The sequence below is a fragment of the Oncorhynchus mykiss genome, chromosome 15 (genome assembly GCF_013265735.2).
Source record: "Oncorhynchus mykiss isolate Arlee chromosome 15, USDA_OmykA_1.1, whole genome shotgun sequence".
Taxonomy (NCBI): domain Eukaryota; kingdom Metazoa; phylum Chordata; class Actinopteri; order Salmoniformes; family Salmonidae; genus Oncorhynchus; species Oncorhynchus mykiss.
This window is the reverse complement of record NC_048579.1, coordinates 4,494,769-4,521,522: the sequence shown is the minus strand read 5'-3', so window position 1 is coordinate 4,521,522 and position 26,754 is coordinate 4,494,769. Positions and strand designations below refer to the sequence as shown.

The following is a 26,754-nucleotide window of genomic DNA, read 5'->3' as shown; positions in this document are numbered from 1 at the left end:
TAAATGGCCTTACACCTCTGGGCTTTACAGAAAGGACCTGCGAACACCAGTACATGAGTTCAGACCATATTATTGTGAAGAGGTACATAAAAGGCTGTGTTTACACAGGAAGTCCAATTATGGGAAAAATATCCCATCCGATTGGTCAAAAGACCAATTAGTGGCAAAAAAAAAAAAAAAAAATCAGAATTGGTCTGCCTGTGTAAACGCAGCCTAAAGACTTATAACCATCATTCTTGTGTCAACTTGGTCAGTACCAATACTCTAGTCCAGCGTGTCCCAAACTCGGTCCTCAGGACCCCAACATTTTGGCGTTTGCCCCTAACACTACACAGCGGATTCAAATGATCCAAGCTAGATGATACGAATCATCTGTGGAAGTGTCAGTGCAAAAAAAAGTTTGGGGGGCGGCCCAGGACCGAGTGGGGGGGGGGTCCAGGACCGAGTTGGGGGGGGGGGGGGGGGCGGCCCAGGACCGAGTGGGGGGGGGGGGGTCCAGGACCGAGTTGGGGGGGGGGGGCGGCCCAGGACCGAGTGGGGGGGGCGGCCCAGGACCAAGTGGGGGGGGGGTCCAGGACCGAGTTGGGGGGGGGGGGGGGGGGGGGCGGCCCAGGACTGAGTGGGGGGGGCGGCCCAGGACCGAGTTGGGGGGGGGGGGGGGGGGGGGGTCCAGGACCGAGTTGGGGGGGGGGCCCAGGACCGAGTTGGGGGGGGGGGGGGGGCCCAGGACCGAGTTGGGGGGGGGGCCCAGGACCGAGTTTGGGAAACGCTGCTATAGTCAAAATAGACCAGACAACTTCTGAAATCAAGTCTGTCCTTGAAAGATGGAAGGCGGAGAGGAAGAGAAATGTACTACTCTGAAATCAAGTCTGTCCTTGAAAGATGGAAGGCGGAGAGGAAGAGAACTGTACTACTCTTGATTAAACAGTGAAATGTAAAACCACTTGAAAACCCCCCCTTCTATCAGCTGCAGAGAAGTGGTGTTGTTTGTGGTTTTACAGTAGAAGTTGAACCTTTGGAATAATAACATTGAGCTGTTGTAGCTCTACATATCGTCACAGTGCATTGAATATCAGGCCCCCAAAAAAAAATTTAAAAAAAAGCTGAAGTATTTTCTGGGGGTTAAGATGCTGAGATCCCTTCCAGATATCTTTGTTAGGGCCCAACCATGCATCCACCGTTGTATTGCACAGCACATAATGACAACCTTTTAAATGCACCCAAACAAACACAAAAGGAAAGAAGAATCATCTTAAAACGATAACAATAATAATCTCACTACGAAACCATTTTTCCCCTCGCTGGCTGCATAGTGACTTTTTTCTTTTTTGCAAAAACAATCCATTGTTGGTCTTAATTTATTTATTTATTTTTTATATATTACAACCGGCTAAAAACATGCACCCAACTGCCCTCTGGGAAATGCAGTTCAAACAGTCTCTCCAGCGCATCATGGTGTCCATTGTTCCAGTCAAAAAGGTCAGAGTTCAGTGACTGTGGTATGATTCAAAAGTGCTTTATGCGGTTCAGTAGGCCTTCTTTCTTCTGGAACTATTACAATGTTTATTAGCACGTATCATCTGTGAAAGGAAACACACACTTTCAGTATCAAATACACTGACATGAGGCCATGAGTGTTTCAGTATCAAATACACTGACATGACTCCATGAGTGTCTCAGTATCAAATACACTGACATGACTCCATGAGTGTCTCAGTATCAAATACACTGACATGAGGCCATGAGTGTTTCAGTATCAAATACACTGACATGACTCCATGAGTGTTTCAGTATCAAATACACTGACATGAGGCCATGAGTGTTTCAGTATCAAATACACTGACATGACTCCATGAGTGTTTCAGTATCAAATACACTGACATGACTCCATGAGTGTTTCAGTATCAAATACACTGACATGACACCATGAGTGTTTCAGTATCAAATACACTGACATGACTCCATGAGTGTTTCAGTATCAAATACACTGACATGACTCCATGAGTGTTTCAGTATCAAATACACTGACATGACTCCATGAGTGTTTCAGTATCAAATACACTGACATGACTCCATGAGTGTTTCAGTATCAAATACACTGACATGACTCCATGAGTGTCTCAGTATCAAATACACTGACATGACTCCATGAGGCCATGAGTGTTTCAGTATCAAATACACTGACATGACACCATGAGGCCATGAGTGTTTCAGTATCAAATACACTGACATGACACCATGAGGCCATGAGTGTTTCAGTATCAAATACACTGACATGACACCATGAGGCCATGAGTGTTTCAGTATCAAATACACTGACATGACTCCATGAGTGTTTCAGTATCAAATACACTGACATGACTCCATGAGTGTTTCAGTATCAGATACACTGACATGAGGCCATGAGTGTTTCAGTATCAAATACACTGACATGACTCCATGAGTGTTTCAGTATCAAATACACTGACATGACTCCATGAGTGTTACATTATCAAATACACTGACATGACACCATGAGTGTCTCAGTATCAAATACACTGACATGACTCCATGAGTGTTTCAGTATCAAATACACTGACATGACACCATGAGTGTTTCAGTATCAAATACACTGACATGACTCCATGAGGCCATGAGTGTTTCAGTATCAAATACACTGTCATGAGGCCATGAGTGTTTCAGTATCAAATACACTGACATGAGGCCATGAGTGTTTCAGTATCAAATACACTGACATGACACCATGAGGCCATGAGTGTTTCAGTATCAAATACACTGACATGAGGCCATGAGTGTTTCAGTATCAAATACACTGTCATGACACCATGAGTGTCTCAGTATCAAATACACTGTCATGAGGCCATGAGTGTCTCAGTATCAAATACACTGTCATGACTCCATGAGTGTCTCAGTATCAAATACACTGTCATGAGGCCATGAGTGTTTCAGTATCAAATACACTGACATGACACCATGAGTGTTTCAGTATCAAATACACTGACATGACACCATGAGTGTTTCAGTATCAAATACACTGTCATGACTCCATGACTTCATGAGTGTTTCAGTATCAAATACACTGACATGACACCATGAGGCCATGAGTGTTTCAGTATCAAATACACTGTCATGAGGCCATGAGTGTTTCAGTATCAAATACACTGTCATGAGGCCATGAGTGTTTCAGTATCAAATACACTGACATGACACCATGAGTGTTTCAGTATCAAATACACTGTCATGACTCCATGAGGCCATGAGTGTTTCAGTATCAAATACACTGACATGACACCATGAGGCCATGAGTGTTTCAGTATCAAATACACTGACATGACACCATGAGGCCATGAGTGTTTCAGTATCAAATACACTGACATGACTCCATGACTTCATGAGTGTTTCAGTATCAAATACACTGACATGACACCATGAGTGTTTCAGTATCAAATACACTGACATGACTCCATGACTTCATGAGTGTTTCAGTATCAAATACACTGACATGACACCATGAGTGTCTCAGTATCAAATACACTGACATGACACCATGACACCATGAGTGTCTCAGTATCAAATACACTGACATGACACCATGAGTGTTTCAGTATCAGATACACTGACATGACTCCATGAGTGTTTCAGTATCAGATACACTGACATGACTCCATGAGTGTTTCAGTATCAAATACACTGACATGACACCATGAGTGTTTCAGTATCAAATACACTGACATGACACCATGAGTGTTTCAGTATCAAATACACTGACATGACACCATGAGTGTTTCAGTATCAAATACACTGACATGACTCCATGAGTGTTTCAGTATCAAATACACTGACATGACACCATGAGGCCATGAGTGTTTCAGTATCAAATACACTGACATGACACCATGAGGCCATGAGTGTTTCAGTATCAAATACACTGACATGACACCATGAGGCCATGAGTGTTTCAGTATCAAATACACTGACATGACTCCATAAGGCCATGAGTGTTTCAGTATCAAATACACTGACATGACTCCATAAGGCCATGAGTGTTTCAGTATCAAATACACTGACATGACTCCATGAGGCCATGAGTGTTTCAGTATCAAATACACTGACATGACTCCATGAGGCCATGAGTGTTTCAGTATCAAATACACTGACATGACACCATGAGGCCATGAGTGTTTCAGTATCAAATACACTGACATGACACCATGAGGCCATGAGTGTTTCAGTATCAAATACACTGTCATGACTCCATGACTCCATGAGTGTTTCAGTATCAAATACACTGACATGACTCCATGACTCCATGAGTGTTTCAGTATCAAATACACTGACATGACTCCATGAGGCCATGAGTGTTTCAGTATCAAATACACTGACATGACACCATGAGTGTTTCAGTATCAAATACACTGACATGACACCATGAGGCCATGAGTGTTTCAGTATCAAATACACTGACATGACAACATGAGTGTTTCAGTATCAAATACACTGACATGACACCATGAGTGTTTCAGTATCAAATACACTGACATGACACCATGAGGCCATGAGTGTCTCAGTATCAAATACACTGACATGAGGCCATGAGTGTTTCAGTATCAAATACACTGACATGACACCATGAGTGTCTCAGTATCAAATACACTGACATGACACCATGAGTGTTTCAGTATCAAATACACTGACATGACACCATGAGGCCATGAGTGTTTCAGTATCAAATACACTGACATGACACCATGAGTGTTTCAGTATCAAATACACTGACATGACACCATGAGGCCATGAGTGTTTCAGTATCAAATACACTGACATGACAACATGAGTGTTTCAGTATCAAATACACTGACATGACACCATGAGTGTTTCAGTATCAAATACACTGACATGACACCATGAGGCCATGAGTGTCTCAGTATCAAATACACTGACATGAGGCCATGAGTGTTTCAGTATCAAATACACTGACATGACACCATGAGTGTCTCAGTATCAAATACACTGACATGACTCCATGAGTGTTTCAGTATCAAATACACTGACATGACTCCATGAGTGTTTCAGTATCAAATACACTGACATGACTCCATGAGTGTTTCAGTATCAAATACACTGACATGACTCCATGAGTGTTTCAGTATCAAATACACTGACATGACACCATGAGTGTCTCAGTATCAAATACACTGACATGACTCCATGAGTGTTTCAGTATCAGATACACTGACATGACTCCATGAGGCCATGAGTGTCTCAGTATCAAATACACTGACATGACACCATGAGGCCATGAGTGTTTCAGTATCAAATACACTGACATGACACCATGAGGCCATGAGTGTTTCAGTATCAAATACACTGACATGACTCCATGAGTGTTTCAGTATCAAATACACTGACATGACTCCATGAGTGTTTCAGTATCAAATACACTGACATGACACCATGAGTGTTTCAGTATCAAATACACTGACATGACTCCATGAGGCCATGAGTGTCTCAGTATCAAATACACTGACATGACGCCATGAGTGTTTCCCGTTGCTTAGGTACCGATTCATTCCATAATCTAGTCTGGATTTAGGTACTCCCCTCCCCCTCCCCACATTACCATCAACTAGACAGGATATCCTGTCTAACAACGTCTGAGTGAGGATGGAATGGTTTAACACTTCGGGCTAGATCGAATCCCCGAGCTGACAAGGTCAAAAATCTGTGGTTCCAACCCCTGAAACTCACTGTTCCCCCGGTACGTCGTCATTGTAAATAAGAATTAGTTCTTAACTGATTTCCCAAGTTAAATTAAAACAAGAGGACGTAACCACTCACCATGATACCACCATTTTGTTTTCTTTGGGTTTTTGTTACATGTTCTTACGTAAAAGGAGTTATCGGGTGGCCGTCTCTGCAGAGAGAGAGAGAGAGAGGCAGAGAGACACAGAGAGAGAGACAGACAGAGAGAGAGAGAGAGACAGAGAGAGAGAGAGACACAGAGAGAGAGAGAGACACAGAGAGAGAGAGAGAGACAGAGAGAGAGAGAGACACAGAGAGAGAGAGAGAGACAGAGAGAGAGAGAGACAGAGAGAGAGAGAGACAGAGAGAGAGAGAGACAGGGAGAGAGAGAGAGAGACAGGGAGAGAGAGAGACAGGGAGAGAGAGAGACAGGGAGAGAGAGAGACAGGGAGAGAGAGAGACAGGGAGAGAGAGAGACAGGGAGAGAGAGAGACAGGGAGAGAGAGAGACAGGGAGAGAGAGAGACAGGGAGAGAGAGACACAGGGAGAGAGAGACACAGGGAGAGAGAGACACAGAGAGAGAGAGACAGGGAGAGAGAGAGAAACAGAGACAGGGAGAGAGAGACAGGGAGAGAGAGAGAAACAGAGACACAGATAGACGGAGAGAGACAGAGAGAGACACAGAGAGAGACAGAGAAACAGAGAGAGCCAGAGAGAAACAGAGAGAGCCAGAGAGAAACAGAGAGAGCCGGAGAGAAACAGAGAGAGCCGGAGAGAAACAGAGAGAGAGAGAGAGACACAACCGTCACCATCAGAGTGCTGGTATAAACATGACATGTAGAGAGGCAACTTCATTCAGAGTAGGGTCAATTAGAACTGATCTGGGGTTAGTTCTGCATTTCATCTCACACATGGTTAAGGTTAGGATTGGCGAAAGGGGAAGTTGATCCTAGATCTGTACCTAGGTGAAACTTCACCACAGAGCACATGCACTACTATTAGGATTATTTTCACACAGTGAGATCAGTGAACACCGGCTGTGATGCCTGATTAATAACAGCAGGGGGCTCTAGTGAGTTCAGACAGTGAACACCAGCTGTGATGCCTGATTAACAACAGCAGGGGGCTCTAGTGAGTTCAGACAGTGAACACCAGCTGTGATGCCTGTTCTCTATACTCAGCTAGTAACGGTAGTTCTCTCTCTATACTCAGCTAGTAACGGTAGTTCTCTCTATTCTCAGCTAGTAACGGTAGTTCTCTCTCTATACTCAGCTAGTAACGGTAGTTCTCTCTATATTCTCTATACTAAACTAGTAACGGTAGTTCTCTCTCTATTCTCAGCTAGTAACGGTAGTTCTCTCTATACTCTATATACTTTGTTCCTAAAGTAGGCCTGTCATTTAAATAATTTTGTTCCCCCATCTCAAAACAGGATGCTGCCCCTATAATATCTCTTTCCAAAATAGATATTGACATGACTACAGTAGGCTAGCCAAGAGGAATGCTAGCAGTCTTTTTGCAGACTATCAACAGTAGTCACTAGCTAGCATATTGACATGACTACAGTAGGCTAGCCAAGAGGAATGCTAGGAGTCTTTTTGCAGACTATCAACAGTAGCCACTAGCTAGCATATTGACATGACTACAGTAGGCTAGCAGAGAGGAATGCTAGGCACCACTAGCTAGCATATTGACATGACTACAGTAGGCTAGCCAAGAGGAATGCTAGGAGTCTTTCTGCAGACTATCAACAGTAGTCACTAGCTAGCATATTGACATGTATACAGTAGGCTAGCAGAGAGGAACGCTAGGCACCACTAGCTAGCATATTGACGTGTCTTATTGGAATGTGCATCTCTCCTCCATAGGGACAGGGATTGGCTCGCTCACAGCGAAACAGGGCCAGGCATTTATTTTCATATGGTTTATTTATGGTCAATTGCCCATTACTGTTTGAATTAATAATAATAATAATAATAATAATAATAATAACACAAATTTAAAATAAAAAAAATAGTCACTGTATCGTTCCCCAAGGGTCTGTTGTCGCCCCCATTACCTTCTCTTTGCAGCTGGACAACATGCTGATAATGCTGAGACAGACTGACTGCACTGAGAGGGCTGGCGACCAGTCTTCTGTTAGTATGGAGAGACAGATGTGCCCGTTGCTATAAACGTGAGGATGTACAGGTATATTCTCTCCCGTGAACATTACCTGAACAGGGGGACAGAAACAACAACAACAACAACAACAACAAAATAAAGATTAGACACATCAATGTTCATAGTTTAAAAAGAGAGAGATCCATCTACTTTGCATCTGTACAACGGCCTGTTAAGTTTTGACCTCTATTTTTTTGGGGTGGTAAGAGAGCTGAATTAGGAAAATAGTCGGCCGGCATGAGTTTAGATTTTCACATTAATAGCAGAAAATAATGAGCCTTGGACTGTAAGCCTGGGCTTAGCTCTATACAGCAACATGAGGCTGGGGGATTAGGAGAAGAGTGCCTCACATGATGGGAGGAGAGAGGGGGGAGGGGGAAAGAGAGAGAGGGGAGGGGGAAAGAGGGAGAGAGGGGAAAGAGAGAGAGGGGGGAGGGGGGAAAGAGAGAGAGAAGGGAGAAAGAGAGGGGGAGGGGGGAAAGAGGGAGAGATGGGAAAAAGAGAGAGGGGGAGGGGGAAAAGAGAGAGGGGGGAGGGGGGAAAGAGAGAGAGGGGGGACAAGAGAGAGAGGGGGGACAAGAGAGAGAGGGAAAGAGAGAGAGAGACAGCTAGAGAGAGAGAGAGAGAGACAGCTAGAGAGAGAGAGAGAGAGACAGCTAGAGAGAGAGAGAGAGAGACAGCTAGAGAGAGAGAGAGAGAGAGACAGCTAGAGAGAGAGAGAGAGAGACAGCTAGAGAGAGAGAGAGAGAGACAGCTAGAGAGAGAGAGACAGCTAAAGAGAGAGAGAGAGAGAGACAGCTAGAGAGAGAGAGAGAGAGAGAGACAGCTAGAGAGAGAGAGAGAGAGACAGCTAGAGAGAGAGAGAGAGAGAGAGAGAGAGAGACAGCTAGAGAGAGAGAGAGAGAGAGAGAGAGAGAGAGAGAGAGACAGCTAGAGAGAGAGAGAGAGAGACAGCTAGAGAGAGAGAGAGAGAGAGACAGCTAGAGAGAGAGAGAGAGAGAGAGAGAGAGAGAGAGAGAGAGAGACAGCTAGAGAGAGAGAGAGAGAGAGAGAGAGAGAGAGAGAGAGAGAGAGAGAGAGAGAGAGAGAGAGAGAGAGAGAGAAAGAGTTCCGGAGTTCCAAATTGAGCAGCTGCTGAAAAATGAGCTCCTGTATATATTGAGATTTAAATGGTTTTTTAGAGTGAAGTACATCGAAAAAATCAAAAGAAAACTGCAAGACTCAATAGAAGACAATACAAGCAACAAACCAAAAAGACAGGATTTTGAAAAAGTAACTATTTTTCATAAAATTATACAGTTATCTTAGCTAGCTGAATTGTTAGCTGAATTGTTTACATGTTGCTAAGCAGTTGCTAGGGACTCTCCTGGAAGAAGCTAGCTAGCTTACAAAGAATAACAAAAAAATATCTAGTTAACAGAAGAAAGGAAGACAAAATAAGGACAAAATAAGGACAGAAGAAAAAGGAAAAGAAAAAAGGACAACAAAGTGAAACAGTCCTCTGAAGAAACAAGAGAGCATTATACAAGAAACAGCACTTCTATTGCAACATTGTAGCCAACATCACCAGCGTTGCTATGGAAATTGTTTACCCACCAGACATCCAAACAGAGAAAGCTAAGAAAAGTTTCAAAGGTTTGTTGATGGGACAGAACCATGAATGCCTGTTTGCAGATCTTACCAGTTACAAAACAAGAGCAAATTTAATTTTTAATACCAATCGAGGGAACATATGGAAAAAGGTTATTTGCAACCATTTCCCTTTCTCAAAAAAGAGGGGCATCAGCCAAGGATGTCAGATCAGCATTTTTGAAGAAGCTGACCAGAGCAACACATATCAAACAGTAAACTTATATAATAATGGAACTGTATTGATACAAGGCAATGATTCAAGCCTCCAGGCTTTTGAGAATAGGTTTGCTACCCTAAAAGAAGACGCTGACATCATCTCAGAAAATGAGGAAAAAGTCAAGGAGGGAGATGGAGAAAAGCAGACCCCAATGGTCTCTGTGACCCAGCAGGAAGCCCTCAACGTCCCTTTACCTACCTCACCTGCAGCAGACAGAGTCAAGGACATGACAATTTCAATAAGAACACCTGCTATGCAACGTTTCCACAACACCCTCTCTCTAGTCGAAGCAGAGGTCATAGAACTCAGAGAGAAGAAGCTTCAAGAGGAGGACACTGTCCAGAAACTCAAAGAAGAGATGAAACAGTTCAGGGAGGAGAGCAGAGCATCCATAGCTAAATTAGAAAGCAGAATGGACAAGCTGAGTCAGACAAATGATGACCTCAGAGTACATCTGAGCACAACTAGAAAGGAGCTCGAACAAAAAGAGAGGTACATTGACACCCTCAACCGGCAGAGAGTCATTGTGTCCTCTGCATCTAGAGAACATGTCCACCAGCTTGGTACAACACAAGCAGAACCTGAGACCAGCATGGCCTCCACTACACAGCCGGATGACACTGCACCAGCCTACCAGTCTGCTCCAGCCCAGGTCAACCTACCAGCCTCCCAGTCTGCTCCAGCCCAGGTCAACCTACCAGCCTCCCAGTCTGCTCCAGCCCAGGTCAGAATACCAGCCTCCCAGTCTGCTCCAGCCCAGGTTAACCTACCAGCCTCCCAGTCTGCTCCAGCCCAGGTCAACCTACCAGCCTCCCAGTCTGCTCCAGCCCAGGTCAGAATACCAGCCTCCCAGTCTGCTCCAGCCCAGGTTAACCTACCAGCCTCCCAGTCTGCTCCAGCCCAGGTCAACCTACCAGCCTCCCAGTCTGCTCCAGCCCAGGTCAGAATACCAGCCTCCCAGTCTGCTCCAGCCCAGGTTAACCTACAAGCCTCCCAGTCTGCTCCAGCCCAGGTCAGAATACCAGCCTCCCAGTCTGCTCCACCCAGACAATCACCCACAACTGCAATTCTAATTGATTCAAATGGGAAGTTCTTAGTCCAGGAAAGATTATTCCCTAGACACCAGGTGTATAAGTTCTGGTGTCCTACAACTGAGAGTGCAATGCAGCTACTCAGTCAGACCAGGATTGACACCCCTGACAACATCATCATCCACACTGGCACAAACGACCTTCATGCCAAAGGTGAAAATGTATCTGGGGCAGTGAGAAGAGTGGCAGAACGGGCACAGGCTATGTTCCCAACAACCAATATAGTTGTGTCCACCCTCCTACCAAGAAAAGACTTCCCAGAAAAGTTGATCGACAAAATAAATCAACAGATCACTGTGGACTGTGCCTCACTGCTCAACGTCAGAACGGCTCACCACCCCACTCTGACATGTCAACACTTATATGATAATATACATCTTGATCAGGACAGTATCAGAACCTTTGCCAAGGACCTAAAAGATGCAACACTTGGCAGGGACCCACACACCCATCACCCCAGCAACAAAGGTCCCCCGCCCCACCTTCTGAAACAACAGTACCTCCACCATCCCGAGGAGAAAAGAGCCAGACATGGCTTATTACAGCACAGCTCTACTAGACCAGGCCCAACACAGCACAGCTCTACTGGACCCGGCCCATCACAACACAGCTCTACTAGACCCGGCCCTTCACAACACAGCTCTACTAGACCCGGCCCATCCCAACACAGCTCTACTAGACCTGGCCCATCACAACACATCTCTACTAGACCCGGCCCATCACAGCTCTACTAGACCCGGCCCATCACAACACAGCTCTACTAGACCCGGCCCATCACAACACAGCTCTACCAGACCCGGCCCATCACAACACAGCTCTACTAGACCCGGCCCATCACAACACAGCTCTACTAGACCTGTCCCATCACAACACAGCTCTACTAGACCCAGCCCATCACAACACAGCTCTGACCACTACTCCAGGGTCGGTCAGAACACTGCCCTTCAGGGAAGTAGACCACATGATGCAGTCCACACCATGTATCAATTAGATCGTCAGCCTACATATGCTGAGGTAACCTCTGGCAGAAGACCCCTAGAACAATCAGAGATAGGAGAGGTGCGCCAACTACTGCAACTAATATGCAGACTACTGAGCTAGACAGTCCCTTTAATTCACACACGGGCACACACGCGCACACACACACACACACAAACACACAGGGTTGCAGATTGCACATAAAATAAGTACAGTGCAATCTTATTCCATTCTTATTCATTTGTTTACAAATATTCCTAAATGTATTGACACCGGTATTATAATAATTATTATATGTAATGGTGTGTGTCTGTGTGTGTGTGTGTGTGTGTGTGTGTGTGTGTGTGTGTGTATGTATGTGTGTATATGTATGTGTATGTATATATGTGTATGTATGTGTATGTGTATGTATATATATATATATATATATGTATGTGTATGTATATATGTATGTATATGTGTATATGTGTATGTATGTATATATGTATATGTATATATATGTATATATATATATATATATATAGTATTTTATTTTTTTTGTTATTTTCGATGTACTTTACTCAAACCAGTGAATATCACTTATTATAAATGAGATCATTAACTATCAGCTCTTGGAATATCCAGGGCCTATACTCTTCACATTTTGGTTATAAAACAACTAATCCAGAATTGATTAAAAACATCAAGGGACAGGACATCATAATCCTACTGGAAACATGGTGTCGTGGAGACATAGATACTCAGTGTCCCTCAGGCTATAGAGAAAGTTTACTACCATCAATCAAACATAAAAATGTTAAACGGGGCCGAGACTCAGGTGGAATCATCATTTGGCATAAGCAGGACTTAGCACTGAATGAAATGAAAAAAGGTACCACTCACATTTGGCTAAAACTTAACAAAGGTACAATCTATTGTGACAATGATGTATACATATGTGCAGCTTATGCTCCTCCTTCAGATTCATCATATTATGATGATCAGTTTTTTGACAATCTCCAGACAGAAATCATTACATTTCAGGCGCAGGGTAAAGTGCTTCTTTGTGGAGATTTCAATGCAAGAACAGGTTCTGAGCCTGACTACACTGATGCGGGAGGTAACCACCACATATTTGGACACCCCTCCTTGTACAGTAGCCCTATTATAAATAATAGAAACAGTCCTGACCAAATACTGAACAAAAATGGAAAAGAGTTAGTACATCTCTGTCGAGCCTTAGGCCTGTACATGCTTAATGGTAGAATCAGAGGGGACTCTTTAGGTCAGTTTACTTACTGCTCAGCTCTTGGGACAAGTGTAGTCGATTATGCCATCACTGACATTGACCCCTCCTCCATTAGTGCATTCACTGTCAGACCACAGACACCATTGTCAGATCACAGTCAGATCAACGTTTTTCTGAAGAAATTAACCGGCAATATTCATTCAAAAAAACAGCCCAATAAACTTTACAACATAAACCAATCGTTCAGATGGGCTCCAAACAGTGCAGAGGCATTCATTGAAACATTGAACTCAAATGAAATGATGAACTCTATACAGTTTTTCAATAACTCACAGTACCAAAACAATAAAGATGGTGTCAATTCAGCTACCCAAAACATCAACTGCATATTCCAAAAACCAGCATTGAAAGCAAATTTGAGAAAACCAAAGCAATGCAACATCAGAAGCAAAAATCAAAATGTTTCTGACAAATGGTTTGATAATGAATGTAAAACAATTAGAAAACACCTAAGACAAATGTCAAACAAAAAACATAAGCAGCAAAACAACCCAGAGCTACGATATGAATACTTTGAAACTCTGAAACAGTATAAACAAACACTGAAATGCAAGAAATTGAATTATACCAACAAGACACTTGATGAAATTGAAAACGCAATTGACCAAAATCAGTTCTGGGACATGTGGAACAATTTAAGCACATCAAAGCCACAAGAATTAGCCATACAAGATGTAGGAATTTGGAAAACTTACTTTGATAATCTATACAAAAACATCCCACAAAAAGACTTAAACCAGAACCAATTAGAAATTAAAGAAAAATTGAACATCCTGGAATCAGTCATTAAAAACAACCAAAATCCATTAGATTACCCAATAACCCAACAAGAACTAAATGAAAAGCTAAAATCTATTCAATCAAAAAAGGCTTGTGGTGTAGACAACATCAGAAATGAAATGCTGAAAAACAGCACACCTGAGTTGCAAAATGCTGTGCTTAAATTGTTCAACATGGTTTTAACTTCTGGCTGCTTCCCTGATGTCTGGAACCAGGGGCTCATCTCCCCTATCCACAAAAGTGGAGACAAATCAGACCCCAATAATTACAGGGGAATTTGCGTCAACAGTAACTTGGGAAAGATTTTCTGTAGCATTTTGAATTCAAGAATTCAAACCTTTCTTCAAGAAAAAAATGTAATAAGTAAATGTCAAATTGGCTTTCTCCCTAACCATCGCACTACTGACCATATATACACCTTACACACACTAATTAATAAACACGTCCACCAAAAAAAAGAGGGCAAAATCTTTGCTTGCTTTATTGACTTTAAAAAAGCATTTGATTCGATTTGGCACGAAGGGCTATTCTACAAAATTCTACAAAGTGGGCTTGGTGGTAAGGTGTATGACTTAATAAAATGTATGTACACAGAAAACAAGTGTGCAATAAAAATCAAAAACCAAAGAACAGAATTTTTTTCACAATGTCGAGGTGTGAGACAAGGCTGCAATTTGAGTCCAAATCTTTTCAACATTTATATCAATGAATTAGCAGACATGTTGGACCAATCTCCAGCCCCAGGACTCACACTATTTGACACAGAGGTGAAATACCTGCTATATGCTGATGACTTGGTACTTCTATCACCAACCAAAGAAGGTCTTCAACAAAACATTAATATTCTGGAGCAATATTGCCATAATTGGGCCCTGGCAGTAAATTTCCAAAAAACTAAAATCATGATTTTCCAAAAAAAACCCAGATGTCAGAAACACAAATGTAAATTCACCCTGAACAACACCTTAATTGAACACACAAAAAATTACACCTACCTTGGTCTGACCATATCTGCATCGGGAAACTTTAATATGGCAGTGAAGGCACTCAAAGAAAAAGCCCGCAGAGCAATGTATGCAATAAAAATGAAATTATTCAAAATCAACATCCCAATTAGAATTTGGACTAAAATATTTGACAGTGTAATCCTACCAATAGCACTTTATGGAAGTGAGGTTTGGGGGCCACTCAATAAACTGGATTTTAAAATGTGGGACAAACATCCAATTGAAGCCCTACATGCAGAATTCTGTCGGAAAATTCTACAAGTCCAGAGAAATACACCAACTAATGCATGTAGGGCAGAATTGGGCCGTTTTCCAGTAATAATGAAAATACAGAAAAGATCATTAAAATTTTGGCTACATCTAAATTCAAGTCCAAATTCGAGTCTGCAATTTAAAGCACTTCAAGCCCAAGAGCTGAGCCCAGAAACGAGCCCTCTCAGTCAGATGGTGTTGGACCTCACCAACCAAGCTGACGCCAGCACTGCTTCAAAAGAAAGAATTCCAATAAGCAAAATCATGAACCAATCAAAGGAATCATATTTACAATACTGGAAAAACGAAACAAAATCCCAAAGCCGACTAAATTGCTATCTGACCCTAAACAGAGAATATGAATTGGCTGATTATCTCTACTCTGTCAGAGATACGAAGCAGAGACAGATCCTTACCAAGTACAGGCTGAGTGACCACCGATTGGCAATAGAAACCGGCAGACATAAAAAGACATGGCTACCCAAAGAGGAGCGTGTATGTGGTCACTGCATGACAGGGGAGGTAGAGACAGAGATGCACTTTCTCCTTTACTGTGATAAATATTCCTCACAAAGAGATTCATTATTCACAGAAATGACTACATATATTCCAAATTTTTACAAATTGAACCAAGAGGAAAAACTAAGAATACTCATGGGCGAAGGAGCAATGGCTCCTCTTGCAGCCAAATATGTATTTTCCTGCCATAGCCTGAGGGACACTGAATAATAACATCTGCATAGTAAACAGTAACTTACTTATTATTACTATTATTGTTATTACTATAATTATTAATGTTTACTGTAGACTGTTACCATTTTATTGTTATTATTTTTGTATTATTATTTACTACAATTTTATATTATTATTTGCTATCATTTATAATTTTGTTACAATGTATATTGTATACATTGTTGCTTTGGCAATATTGACACAATGTTTTTCATGCCAATAAAGCAGCTTGAATTTGAATTTGAATTTGAGAGAGAGAGAGAGAGAGAGAGAGAGAGAGAGAGAGAGAGAGAGAGAGAAAGAGAAAGAGAAAGAGAGAGAGAGAGAGAGAGAGCGCTGCACACTTCATTAGGGAGGATAACTACGGAGGAAGGGAAGACATCACAGCTCACCAGCCACCAGAGGAGAGCAGAGGCCCCTACAGTGTTGCTGTACATGGCGTGCATTAAGGGAGATCTTTGCCAACATCTTGTTTTTAAGAGTGACACGTACACTCACACTGATACATCCATTCACTTAACAACACCCAAACAATTACCAACACACCCAATTCACCCACGCACATACTTAAACAACACTAGTTATCTGTGGTGTGTTGTTGTGCTGGGGGTATGAGGTGGTAGTTATCTGCGGGGTGTTGCTGGGGGTATGAGGTGGTAGTTATCTGTGGTGTGTTGTTGTGCTGGGGGTATGAGGTGGTAGTTATCTGTGGGGTGTTGCTGGGGGTATGAGGTGGTAGTTATCTGTGGGGGGGGGTGTGCTGGGGGTATGATGTGGTAGTTATCTGTGGTGTGTTGCTGGGGGTATGAGGTGGTAGTTATCTGTGGGGTGTTGTTGTGCTGGGGGTATGAGGTGATAGTTATCTGTGGGGTGTTGTTGTGCTGGGGGTATGAGGTGGTGGTTATCTGTGGGGTGTTGTTGTGCTGGGGGTATGAGGTGGTAGTAGTAGCCTGACTGTAGATCTAATATTCTCTCTCTATTTATAGGCCACTGATATGTAAAATAAGATTGTCACGTTAAGCTAATCCTCTCAAACGTGGCCCGTGGGCTTTAATACACTGCCGTAGAGCGAGAGAGAGACAGCTAGAGAGAAAAGGACAGCTAGAGAGAGAGAGACAGCTAGAGAGAAAAGGACAGCTAGAGAGAGAGAGACAGCTAGAGAGAAAATGACAGCTAGAGAGAGAGAGAGAGAGAGCTAGAGAGAAAAGGACAGCTAGAGAGACAGCTAGAGAGAGAGACAGCTAGAGAGAGAGAGAGACAGCTAGCGAGAGATAGACAGCTAGAGAGAGAGAGAGACAGCTAGTGAGAGAGCCAGCTAGAGAGAGAGAGAGAGAGACAGAGAGAGAGACTGCTAGAGAGAGAGACAGCTAGAGAGAGAGAGAGACAGCTAGTGAGAGACAACTAGAGAGAGCGAGAGACAGCTAGTGAGAGACAGCTAGAGAGAGAGAGAGAGAGAGAGAGAGCTAGCGAGAGATAGAGACAGCTAGCGAGAGAGAGAGAGTGACAGCGAGAGAGAGAGTGACAGCTAGAGAGAGTGACAGCTAGAGAGAGAGAGAGACAGCGAGAGAGAGAGAGAGACAGCCAGCTAGAGAGAGAGAGAGAGAGAGAGAGAGAGAGAGAGAGAGAGAGAGAGAGAGAGAGAGAGAGAGAGAGAGAGAGAGAGAGAGTGACAGCCAGCTAGAGAGAGAGAGAGAGAGAGAGAGTGAGAGAGAGAGAGAGAGAGAGAGACAGCTAGAGAGAAAGAGAGAGCCAGCTAGAGAGAGACAGCCAGAGAGAGAGACAGCCAGAGAGAGAGAGAGACAGCCAGAGAGAGAGAGCCAGCTAGAGAGAGAGAGAGAGAGAGAGAGAGACAGCTAGAGAGAGAGAGAGAGCCAGCTAGAGAGCGAGAGAGCCAGCTAGAGAGAGAGAGAGCCAGCTAGAGAGAGAGAGAAAGAGCCAGCTAGAGAGAGAGAGAGACAGCTAGAGAGAGAGAGAGTTCCGGAGTTCCAAATTGAGCAGCTGCTGAAAAATGAGCTCCTGTATATATTGAGATTTAAATGGTTTTTTAGAGTGAAGTACATCGAAAAAATCAAAAGAAAACTGCAAGACTCAATAGAAGACAATACAAGCAACAAACCAAAAAGACAGGATTTTGAAAAAGTAACTATTTTTCATAAAATTATACAGTTATCTTAGCTAGCTGAATTGTTAGCTGAATTGTTTACATGTTGCTAAGCAGTTGCTAGGGACTCTCCTGGAAGAAGCTAGCTAGCTTACAAAGAATAACAAAAAAATATCTAGTTAACAGAAGAAAGGAAGACAAAATAAGGACAAAATAAGGACAGAAGAAAAAGGAAAAGAAAAAAGGACAACAAAGTGAAACAGTCCTCTGAAGAAACAAGAGAGCATTATACAAGAAACAGCACTTCTATTGCAACATTGTAGCCAACATCACCAGCGTTGCTATGGAAATTGTTTACCCACCAGACATCCAAACAGAGAAAGCTAAGAAAAGTTTCAAAGGTTTGTTGATGGGACAGAACCATGAATGCCTGTTTGCAGATCTTACCAGTTACAAAACAAGAGCAAATTTAATTTTTAATACCAATCGAGGGAACATATGGAAAAAGGTTATTTGCAACCATTTCCCTTTCTCAAAAAAGAGGGGCATCAGCCAAGGATGTCAGATCAGCATTTTTGAAGAAGCTGACCAGAGCAACACATATCAAACAGTAAACTTATATAATAATGGAACTGTATTGATACAAGGCAATGATTCAAGCCTCCAGGCTTTTGAGAATAGGTTTGCTACCCTAAAAGAAGACGCTGACATCATCTCAGAAAATGAGGAAAAAGTCAAGGAGGGAGATGGAGAAAAGCAGACCCCAATGGTCTCTGTGACCCAGCAGGAAGCCCTCAACGTCCCTTTACCTACCTCACCTGCAGCAGACAGAGTCAAGGACATGACAATTTCAATAAGAACACCTGCTATGCAACGTTTCCACAACACCCTCTCTCTAGTCGAAGCAGAGGTCATAGAACTCAGAGAGAAGAAGCTTCAAGAGGAGGACACTGTCCAGAAACTCAAAGAAGAGATGAAACAGTTCAGGGAGGAGAGCAGAGCATCCATAGCTAAATTAGAAAGCAGAATGGACAAGCTGAGTCAGACAAATGATGACCTCAGAGTACATCTGAGCACAACTAGAAAGGAGCTCGAACAAAAAGAGAGGTACATTGACACCCTCAACCGGCAGAGAGTCATTGTGTCCTCTGCATCTAGAGAACATGTCCACCAGCTTGGTACAACACAAGCAGAACCTGAGACCAGCATGGCCTCCACTACACAGCCGGATGACACTGCACCAGCCTACCAGTCTGCTCCAGCCCAGGTCAACCTACCAGCCTCCCAGTCTGCTCCAGCCCAGGTCAACCTACCAGCCTCCCAGTCTGCTCCAGCCCAGGTCAGAATACCAGCCTCCCAGTCTGCTCCAGCCCAGGTTAACCTACCAGCCTCCCAGTCTGCTCCAGCCCAGGTCAACCTACCAGCCTCCCAGTCTGCTCCAGCCCAGGTCAGAATACCAGCCTCCCAGTCTGCTCCAGCCCAGGTTAACCTACCAGCCTCCCAGTCTGCTCCAGCCCAGGTCAACCTACCAGCCTCCCAGTCTGCTCCAGCCCAGGTCAGAATACCAGCCTCCCAGTCTGCTCCAGCCCAGGTTAACCTACCAGCCTCCCAGTCTGCTCCAGCCCAGGTCAGAATACCAGCCTCCCAGTCTGCTCCACCCAGACAATCACCCACAACTGCAATTCTAATTGATTCAAATGGGAAGTTCTTAGTCCAGGAAAGATTATTCCCTAGACACCAGGTGTATAAGTTCTGGTGTCCTACAACTGAGAGTGCAATGCAGCTACTCAGTCAGACCAGGATTGACACCCCTGACAACATCATCATCCACACTGGCACAAACGACCTTCATGCCAAAGGTGAAAATGTATCTGGGGCAGTGAGAAGAGTGGCAGAACGGGCACAGGCTATGTTCCCAACAACCAATATAGTTGTGTCCACCCTCCTACCAAGAAAAGACTTCCCAGAAAAGTTGATCGACAAAATAAATCAACAGATCACTGTGGACTGTGCCTCACTGCTCAACGTCAGAACGGCTCACCACCCCACTCTGACATGTCAACACTTATATGATAATATACATCTTGATCAGGACAGTATCAGAACCTTTGCCAAGGACCTAAAAGATGCAACACTTGGCAGGGACCCACACACCCATCACCCCAGCAACAAAGGTCCCCCGCCCCACCTTCTGAAACAACAGTACCTCCACCATCCCGAGGAGAAAAGAGCCAGACATGGCTTATTACAGCACAGCTCTACTAGACCAGGCCCAACACAGCACAGCTCTACTAGACCCGGCCCATCACAACACAGCTCTACTAGACCCGGCCCTTCACAACACAGCTCTACTAGACCCGGCCCATCCCAACACAGCTCTACTAGACCTGGCCCATCACAACACAGCTCTACTAGACCCGGCCCATCACAACACAGCTCTACTAGACCCGGCCCATCACAACACAGCTCTACTAGACCCGGCCCATCACAACACAGCTCTACCAGACCCGGCCCATCACAACACAGCTCTACTAGACCCGGCCCATCACAACACAGCTCTACTAGACCTGTCCCATCACAACACAGCTCTACTAGACCCAGCCCATCACAACACAGCTCTGACCACTACTCCAGGGTCGGTCAGAACACTGCCCTTCAGGGAAGTAGACCACATGATGCAGTCCACACCATGTATCAATTAGATCGTCAGCCTACATATGCTGAGGTAACCTCTGGCAGAAGACCCCTAGAACAATCAGAGATAGGAGAGGTGCGCCAACTACTGCAACTAATATGCAGACTACTGAGCTAGACAGTCCCTTTAATTCACACACGGGCACACACGCGCACACACACACACACACAAACACACAGGGTTGCAGATTGCACATAAAATAAGTACAGTGCAATCTTATTCCATTCTTATTCATTTGTTTACAAATATTCCTAAATGTATTGACACCGGTATTATAATAATTATTATATGTAATGGTGTGTGTCTGTGTGTGTGTGTGTGTGTGTGTGTGTATGTATGTATGTGTGTATGTGCATGTATGTGTGTATATATATATATATATATATATATGTGTATGTGTATATGTATGTATATATATATATATATATATATATATATATATATATATATATATATGTATGTATGTATGTATGTATGTGTGTGTGTGTGTATGTATGTGTGTGTGTGTGTGTGTGTGTGTGTGTGTGTGTGTGTGTGTGTGTGTGTGTGTGTATGTGTGTATATGTATGTGTATGTATATATGTGTATGTATGTGTATGTATATATATATATATATATATATGTATGTGTATGTATATATGTATGTATATGTGTATATGTGTATGTATGTATATATGTATATATATATATATGTATATATATATATATATATATATATATAGTATTTTATTTTTTTTGTTATTTTCGATGTACTTTACTCAAACCAGTGAATATCACTTATTATAAATGAGATCATTAACTATCAGCTCTTGGAATATCCAGGGCCTATACTCTTCACATTTTGGTTATAAAACAACTAATCCAGAATTGATTAAAAACATCAAGGGACAGGACATCATAATCCTACTGGAAACATGGTGTCGTGGAGACATAGATACTCAGTGTCCCTCAGGCTATAGAGAAAGTTTACTACCATCAATCAAACATAAAAATGTTAAACGGGGCCGAGACTCAGGTGGAATCATCATTTGGCATAAGCAGGACTTAGCACTGAATGAAATGAAAAAAGGTACCACTCACATTTGGCTAAAACTTAACAAAGGTACAATCTATTGTGACAATGATGTATACATATGTGCAGCTTATGCTCCTCCTTCAGATTCATCATATTATGATGATCAGTTTTTTGACAATCTCCAGACAGAAATCATTACATTTCAGGCGCAGGGTAAAGTGCTTCTTTGTGGAGATTTCAATGCAAGAACAGGTTCTGAGCCTGACTACACTGATGCGGGAGGTAACCACCACATATTTGGACACCCCTCCTTGTACAGTAGCCCTATTATAAATAATAGAAACAGTCCTGACCAAATACTGAACAAAAATGGAAAAGAGTTAGTACATCTCTGTCGAGCCTTAGGCCTGTACATGCTTAATGGTAGAATCAGAGGGGACTCTTTAGGTCAGTTTACTTACTGCTCAGCTCTTGGGACAAGTGTAGTCGATTATGCCATCACTGACATTGACCCCTCCTCCATTAGTGCATTCACTGTCAGACCACAGACACCATTGTCAGATCACAGTCAGATCAACGTTTTTCTGAAGAAATTAACCGGCAATATTCATTCAAAAAAACAGCCCAATAAACTTTACAACATAAACCAATCGTTCAGATGGGCTCCAAACAGTGCAGAGGCATTCATTGAAACATTGAACTCAAATGAAATGATGAACTCTATACAGTTTTTCAATAACTCACAGTACCAAAACAATAAAGATGGTGTCAATTCAGCTACCCAAAACATCAACTGCATATTCCAAAAAGCAGCATTGAAAGCAAATTTGAGAAAACCAAAGCAATGCAACATCAGAAGCAAAAATCAAAATGTTTCTGACAAATGGTTTGATAATGAATGTAAAACAATTAGAAAACACCTAAGACAAATGTCAAACAAAAAACATAAGCAGCAAAACAACCCAGAGCTACGATATGAATACTTTGAAACTCTGAAACAGTATAAACAAACACTGAAATGCAAGAAATTGAATTATACCAACAAGACACTTGATGAAATTGAAAACGCAATTGACCAAAATCAGTTCTGGGACATGTGGAACAATTTAAGCACATCAAAGCCACAAGAATTAGCCATACAAGATGTAGGAATTTGGAAAACTTACTTTGATAATCTATACAAAAACATCCCACAAAAAGACTTAAACCAGAACCAATTAGAAATTAAAGAAAAATTGAACATCCTGGAATCAGTCATTAAAAACAACCAAAATCCATTAGATTACCCAATAACCCAACAAGAACTAAATGAAAAGCTAAAATCTATTAAATCAAAAAAGGCTTGTGGTGTAGACAACATCAGAAATGAAATGCTGAAAAACAGCACACCTGAGTTGCAAAATGCTGTGCTTAAATTGTTCAACATGGTTTTAACTTCTGGCTGCTTCCCTGATGTCTGGAACCAGGGGCTCATCTCCCCTATCCACAAAAGTGGAGACAAATCAGACCCCAATAATTACAGGGGAATTTGCGTCAACAGTAACTTGGGAAAGATTTTCTGTAGCATTTTGAATTCAAGAATTCAAACCTTTCTTCAAGAAAAAAATGTAATAAGTAAATGTCAAATTGGCTTTCTCCCTAACCATCGCACTACTGACCATATATACACCTTACACACACTAATTAATAAACACGTCCACCAAAAAAAAGAGGGCAAAATCTTTGCTTGCTTTATTGACTTTAAAAAAGCATTTGATTCGATTTGGCACGAAGGGCTATTCTACAAAATTCTACAAAGTGGGCTTGGTGGTAAGGTGTATGACTTAATAAAATGTATGTACACAGAAAACAAGTGTGCAATAAAAATCAAAAACCAAAGAACAGAATTTTTTTCACAATGTCGAGGTGTGAGACAAGGCTGCAATTTGAGTCCAAATCTTTTCAACATTTATATCAATGAATTAGCAGACATGTTGGACCAATCTCCAGCCCCAGGACTCACACTATTTGACACAGAGGTGAAATACCTGCTATATGCTGATGACTTGGTACTTCTATCACCAACCAAAGAAGGTCTTCAACAAAACATTAATATTCTGGAGCAATATTGCCATAATTGGGCCCTGGCAGTAAATTTCCAAAAAACTAAAATCATGATTTTCCAAAAAAAACCCAGATGTCAGAAACACAAATGTAAATTCACCCTGAACAACACCTTAATTGAACACACAAAAAATTACACCTACCTTGGTCTGACCATATCTGCATCGGGAAACTTTAATATGGCAGTGAAGGCACTCAAAGAAAAAGCCCGCAGAGCAATGTATGCAATAAAAATGAAATTATTCAAAATCAACATCCCAATTAGAATTTGGACTAAAATATTTGACAGTGTAATCCTACCAATAGCACTTTATGGAAGTGAGGTTTGGGGGCCACTCAATAAACTGGATTTTAAAATGTGGGACAAACATCCAATTGAAGCCCTACATGCAGAATTCTGTCGGAAAATTCTACAAGTCCAGAGAAATACACCAACTAATGCATGTAGGGCAGAATTGGGCCGTTTTCCAGTAATAATGAAAATACAGAAAAGATCATTAAAATTTTGGCTACATCTAAATTCAAGTCCAAATTCGAGTCTGCAATTTAAAGCACTTCAAGCCCAAGAGCTGAGCCCAGAAACGAGCCCTCTCAGTCAGATGGTGTTGGACCTCACCAACCAAGCTGACGCCAGCACTGCTTCAAAAGAAAGAATTCCAATAAGCAAAATCATGAACCAATCAAAGGAATCATATTTACAATACTGGAAAAACGAAACAAAATCCCAAAGCCGACTAAATTGCTATCTGACCCTAAACAGAGAATATGAATTGGCTGATTATCTCTACTCTGTCAGAGATACGAAGCAGAGACAGATCCTTACCAAGTACAGGCTGAGTGACCACCGATTGGCAATAGAAACCGGCAGACATAAAAAGACATGGCTACCCAAAGAGGAGCGTGTATGTGGTCACTGCATGACAGGGGAGGTAGAGACAGAGATGCACTTTCTCCTTTACTGTGATAAATATTCCTCACAAAGAGATTCATTATTCACAGAAATGACTACATATATTCCAAATTTTTACAAATTGAACCAAGAGGAAAAACTAAGAATACTCATGGGCGAAGGAGCAATGGCTCCTCTTGCAGCCAAATATGTATTTTCCTGCCATAGCCTGAGGGACACTGAATAATAACATCTGCATAGTAAACAGTAACTTACTTATTATTACTATTATTGTTATTACTATAATTATTAATGTTTACTGTAGACTGTTACCATTTTATTGTTATTATTTTTGTATTTAATTTTGTATTATTATTTACTACAATTTTATATTATTATTTGCTATCATTTATAATTTTGTTACAATGTATATTGTATACATTGTTGCTTTGGCAATATTGACACAATGTTTTTCATGCCAATAAAGCAGCTTGAATTTGAATTTGAGAGAGAGAGAGAGAGACAGCTAGAGAGAGAGAGAGAGAGAGAGAGAAAGAGAGAGTTTTGAAACTTCTGTATGTGTAATGTTTACTGTTAATTTGTATTGTTTATTTCACTTTTGTATATTAGCTACCTCACTTGCTTTGGCAATGTTAACACGTTTCCCATGCCAATAAAGCCCCTTGAATTGAATTGAATTGAGAGAGACAGCGTGAGAGAGAGAGGCAGCGTGAGAGAGAGAGAGAGGCAGGGTGAGAGAGAGAGAGAGGCAGGGTGAGAGAGAGAGCCAGTGAGAGAGAGAGGCAGCGTGAGAGAGAGAGGCAGCGTGAGAGAGAGAGGCAGCGTGAGAGAGAGACACCGTGAGAGAGAGACACCGTGAGAGAGAGACACCGTGAGAGAGAGACACCGTGAGAGAGAGAGAGAGGCAGCGTGAGAGAGAGAGAGAGGCAGCGTGAGAGAGAGAGAGAGGCAGCGTGAGAGAGAGAGAGAGAGGCAGCGTGAGAGAGAGACACCGTGAGAGAGAGACACCGTGAGAGAGAGACACCGTGAGAGAGAGAGAGAGGCAGCGTGAGAGAGAGAGAGAGGCAGCGTGAGAGAGAGAGAGAGGCAGCGTGAGAGAGAGAGAGAGAGGCAGCGTGAGAGAGAGAGAGACAGAGAGGCAGCGTGAGAGAGGGGCAGCGTGAGAGAGGGGCAGCGTGAGAGAGGGGCAGCGTGAGAGAGAGAGAGGGGCAGCGTGAGAGAGAGAGGGGCAGCGTGAGAGAGAGGGGCAGCGTGAGAGAGAGAGAGGCAGCGTGAGAGAGAGAGAGGCAGCGTGAGAGAGAGAGAGAGGCAGCGTGAGAGAGAGAGAGAGGCAGCGTGAGAGAGAGAGAGAGGCAGCGTGAGAGAGAGGCAGCGTGAGAGAGAGGCAGCGTGAGAGAGAGAGAGAGGCAGCGTGAGAGAGAGAGAGAGAGGCAGCGTGAGAGAGAGAGAGAGAGAGGCAGCGTGAGAGAGAGAGAGAGAGAGGCAGCGTGAGAGAGAGAGAGAGAGAGGCAGCGTGAGAGAGAGAGAGAGAGAGGCAGCGTGAGAGAGAGAGAGAGGCAGCGTGAGAGAGAGAGAGGGGCAGCGTGAGAGAGAGAGAGGGGCAGCGTGAGAGAGAGAGAGGGGCAGCGTGAGAGAGAGAGAGGCAGGGTGAGAGAGAGAGAGGCAGCGTGAGAGAGAGAGAGGCAGCGTGAGAGAGAGAGAGGCAGCGTGAGAGAGAGAGAGGCAGCGTGAGAGAGAGAGGCAGCGTGAGAGAGAGAGAGGCAGCGTGAGAGAGAGAGAGGCAGCGTGAGAGAGAGAGAGAGGCAGCGAGAGAGAGAGAGAGGCAGCGAGAGAGAGAGAGAGAGAGAGAGGCAGGGTGAGAGAGAGAGAGGCAGGGTGAGAGAGAGAGAGGCAGGGTGAGAGAGAGAGAGAGGCAGGGTGAGAGAGAGAGAGAGGTAGGGTGAGAGAGAGAGAGGCAGGGTGAGAGAGAGAGTGCGAGAGAGAGAGAAAGCTGGAGAGAGATCTGTCTCCACTGTGTCCTAGGTCAGTATCCAATTATGAGCCACCAA

At 43.0% G+C, this 26,754-nt stretch overlaps 1 protein-coding gene across 2 annotated transcripts in view; it reads right to left on the bottom strand.

Moving 5' to 3' along the window:
• Positions 1-1,097: 1,097 nt before the first annotated feature.
• Positions 1,098-26,754, bottom strand: part of ube2w (ubiquitin-conjugating enzyme E2W (putative)) — a 45,603-nt gene continuing 19,946 nt past the window's right edge. The window contains exons 4-6 of one of the 2 annotated variants that reach the window (XM_036943674.1): positions 7,802-7,957; positions 5,839-5,914; positions 1,098-1,580 (exon numbers count right to left, since the gene is read on the bottom strand). In XM_036943674.1, coding sequence (XP_036799569.1) covers positions 1,567-1,580; positions 5,839-5,914; positions 7,802-7,957 — 246 coding nt within the window. In that variant the 3' untranslated portion in view covers positions 1,098-1,566. 2 annotated transcript variants of the gene reach the window in all.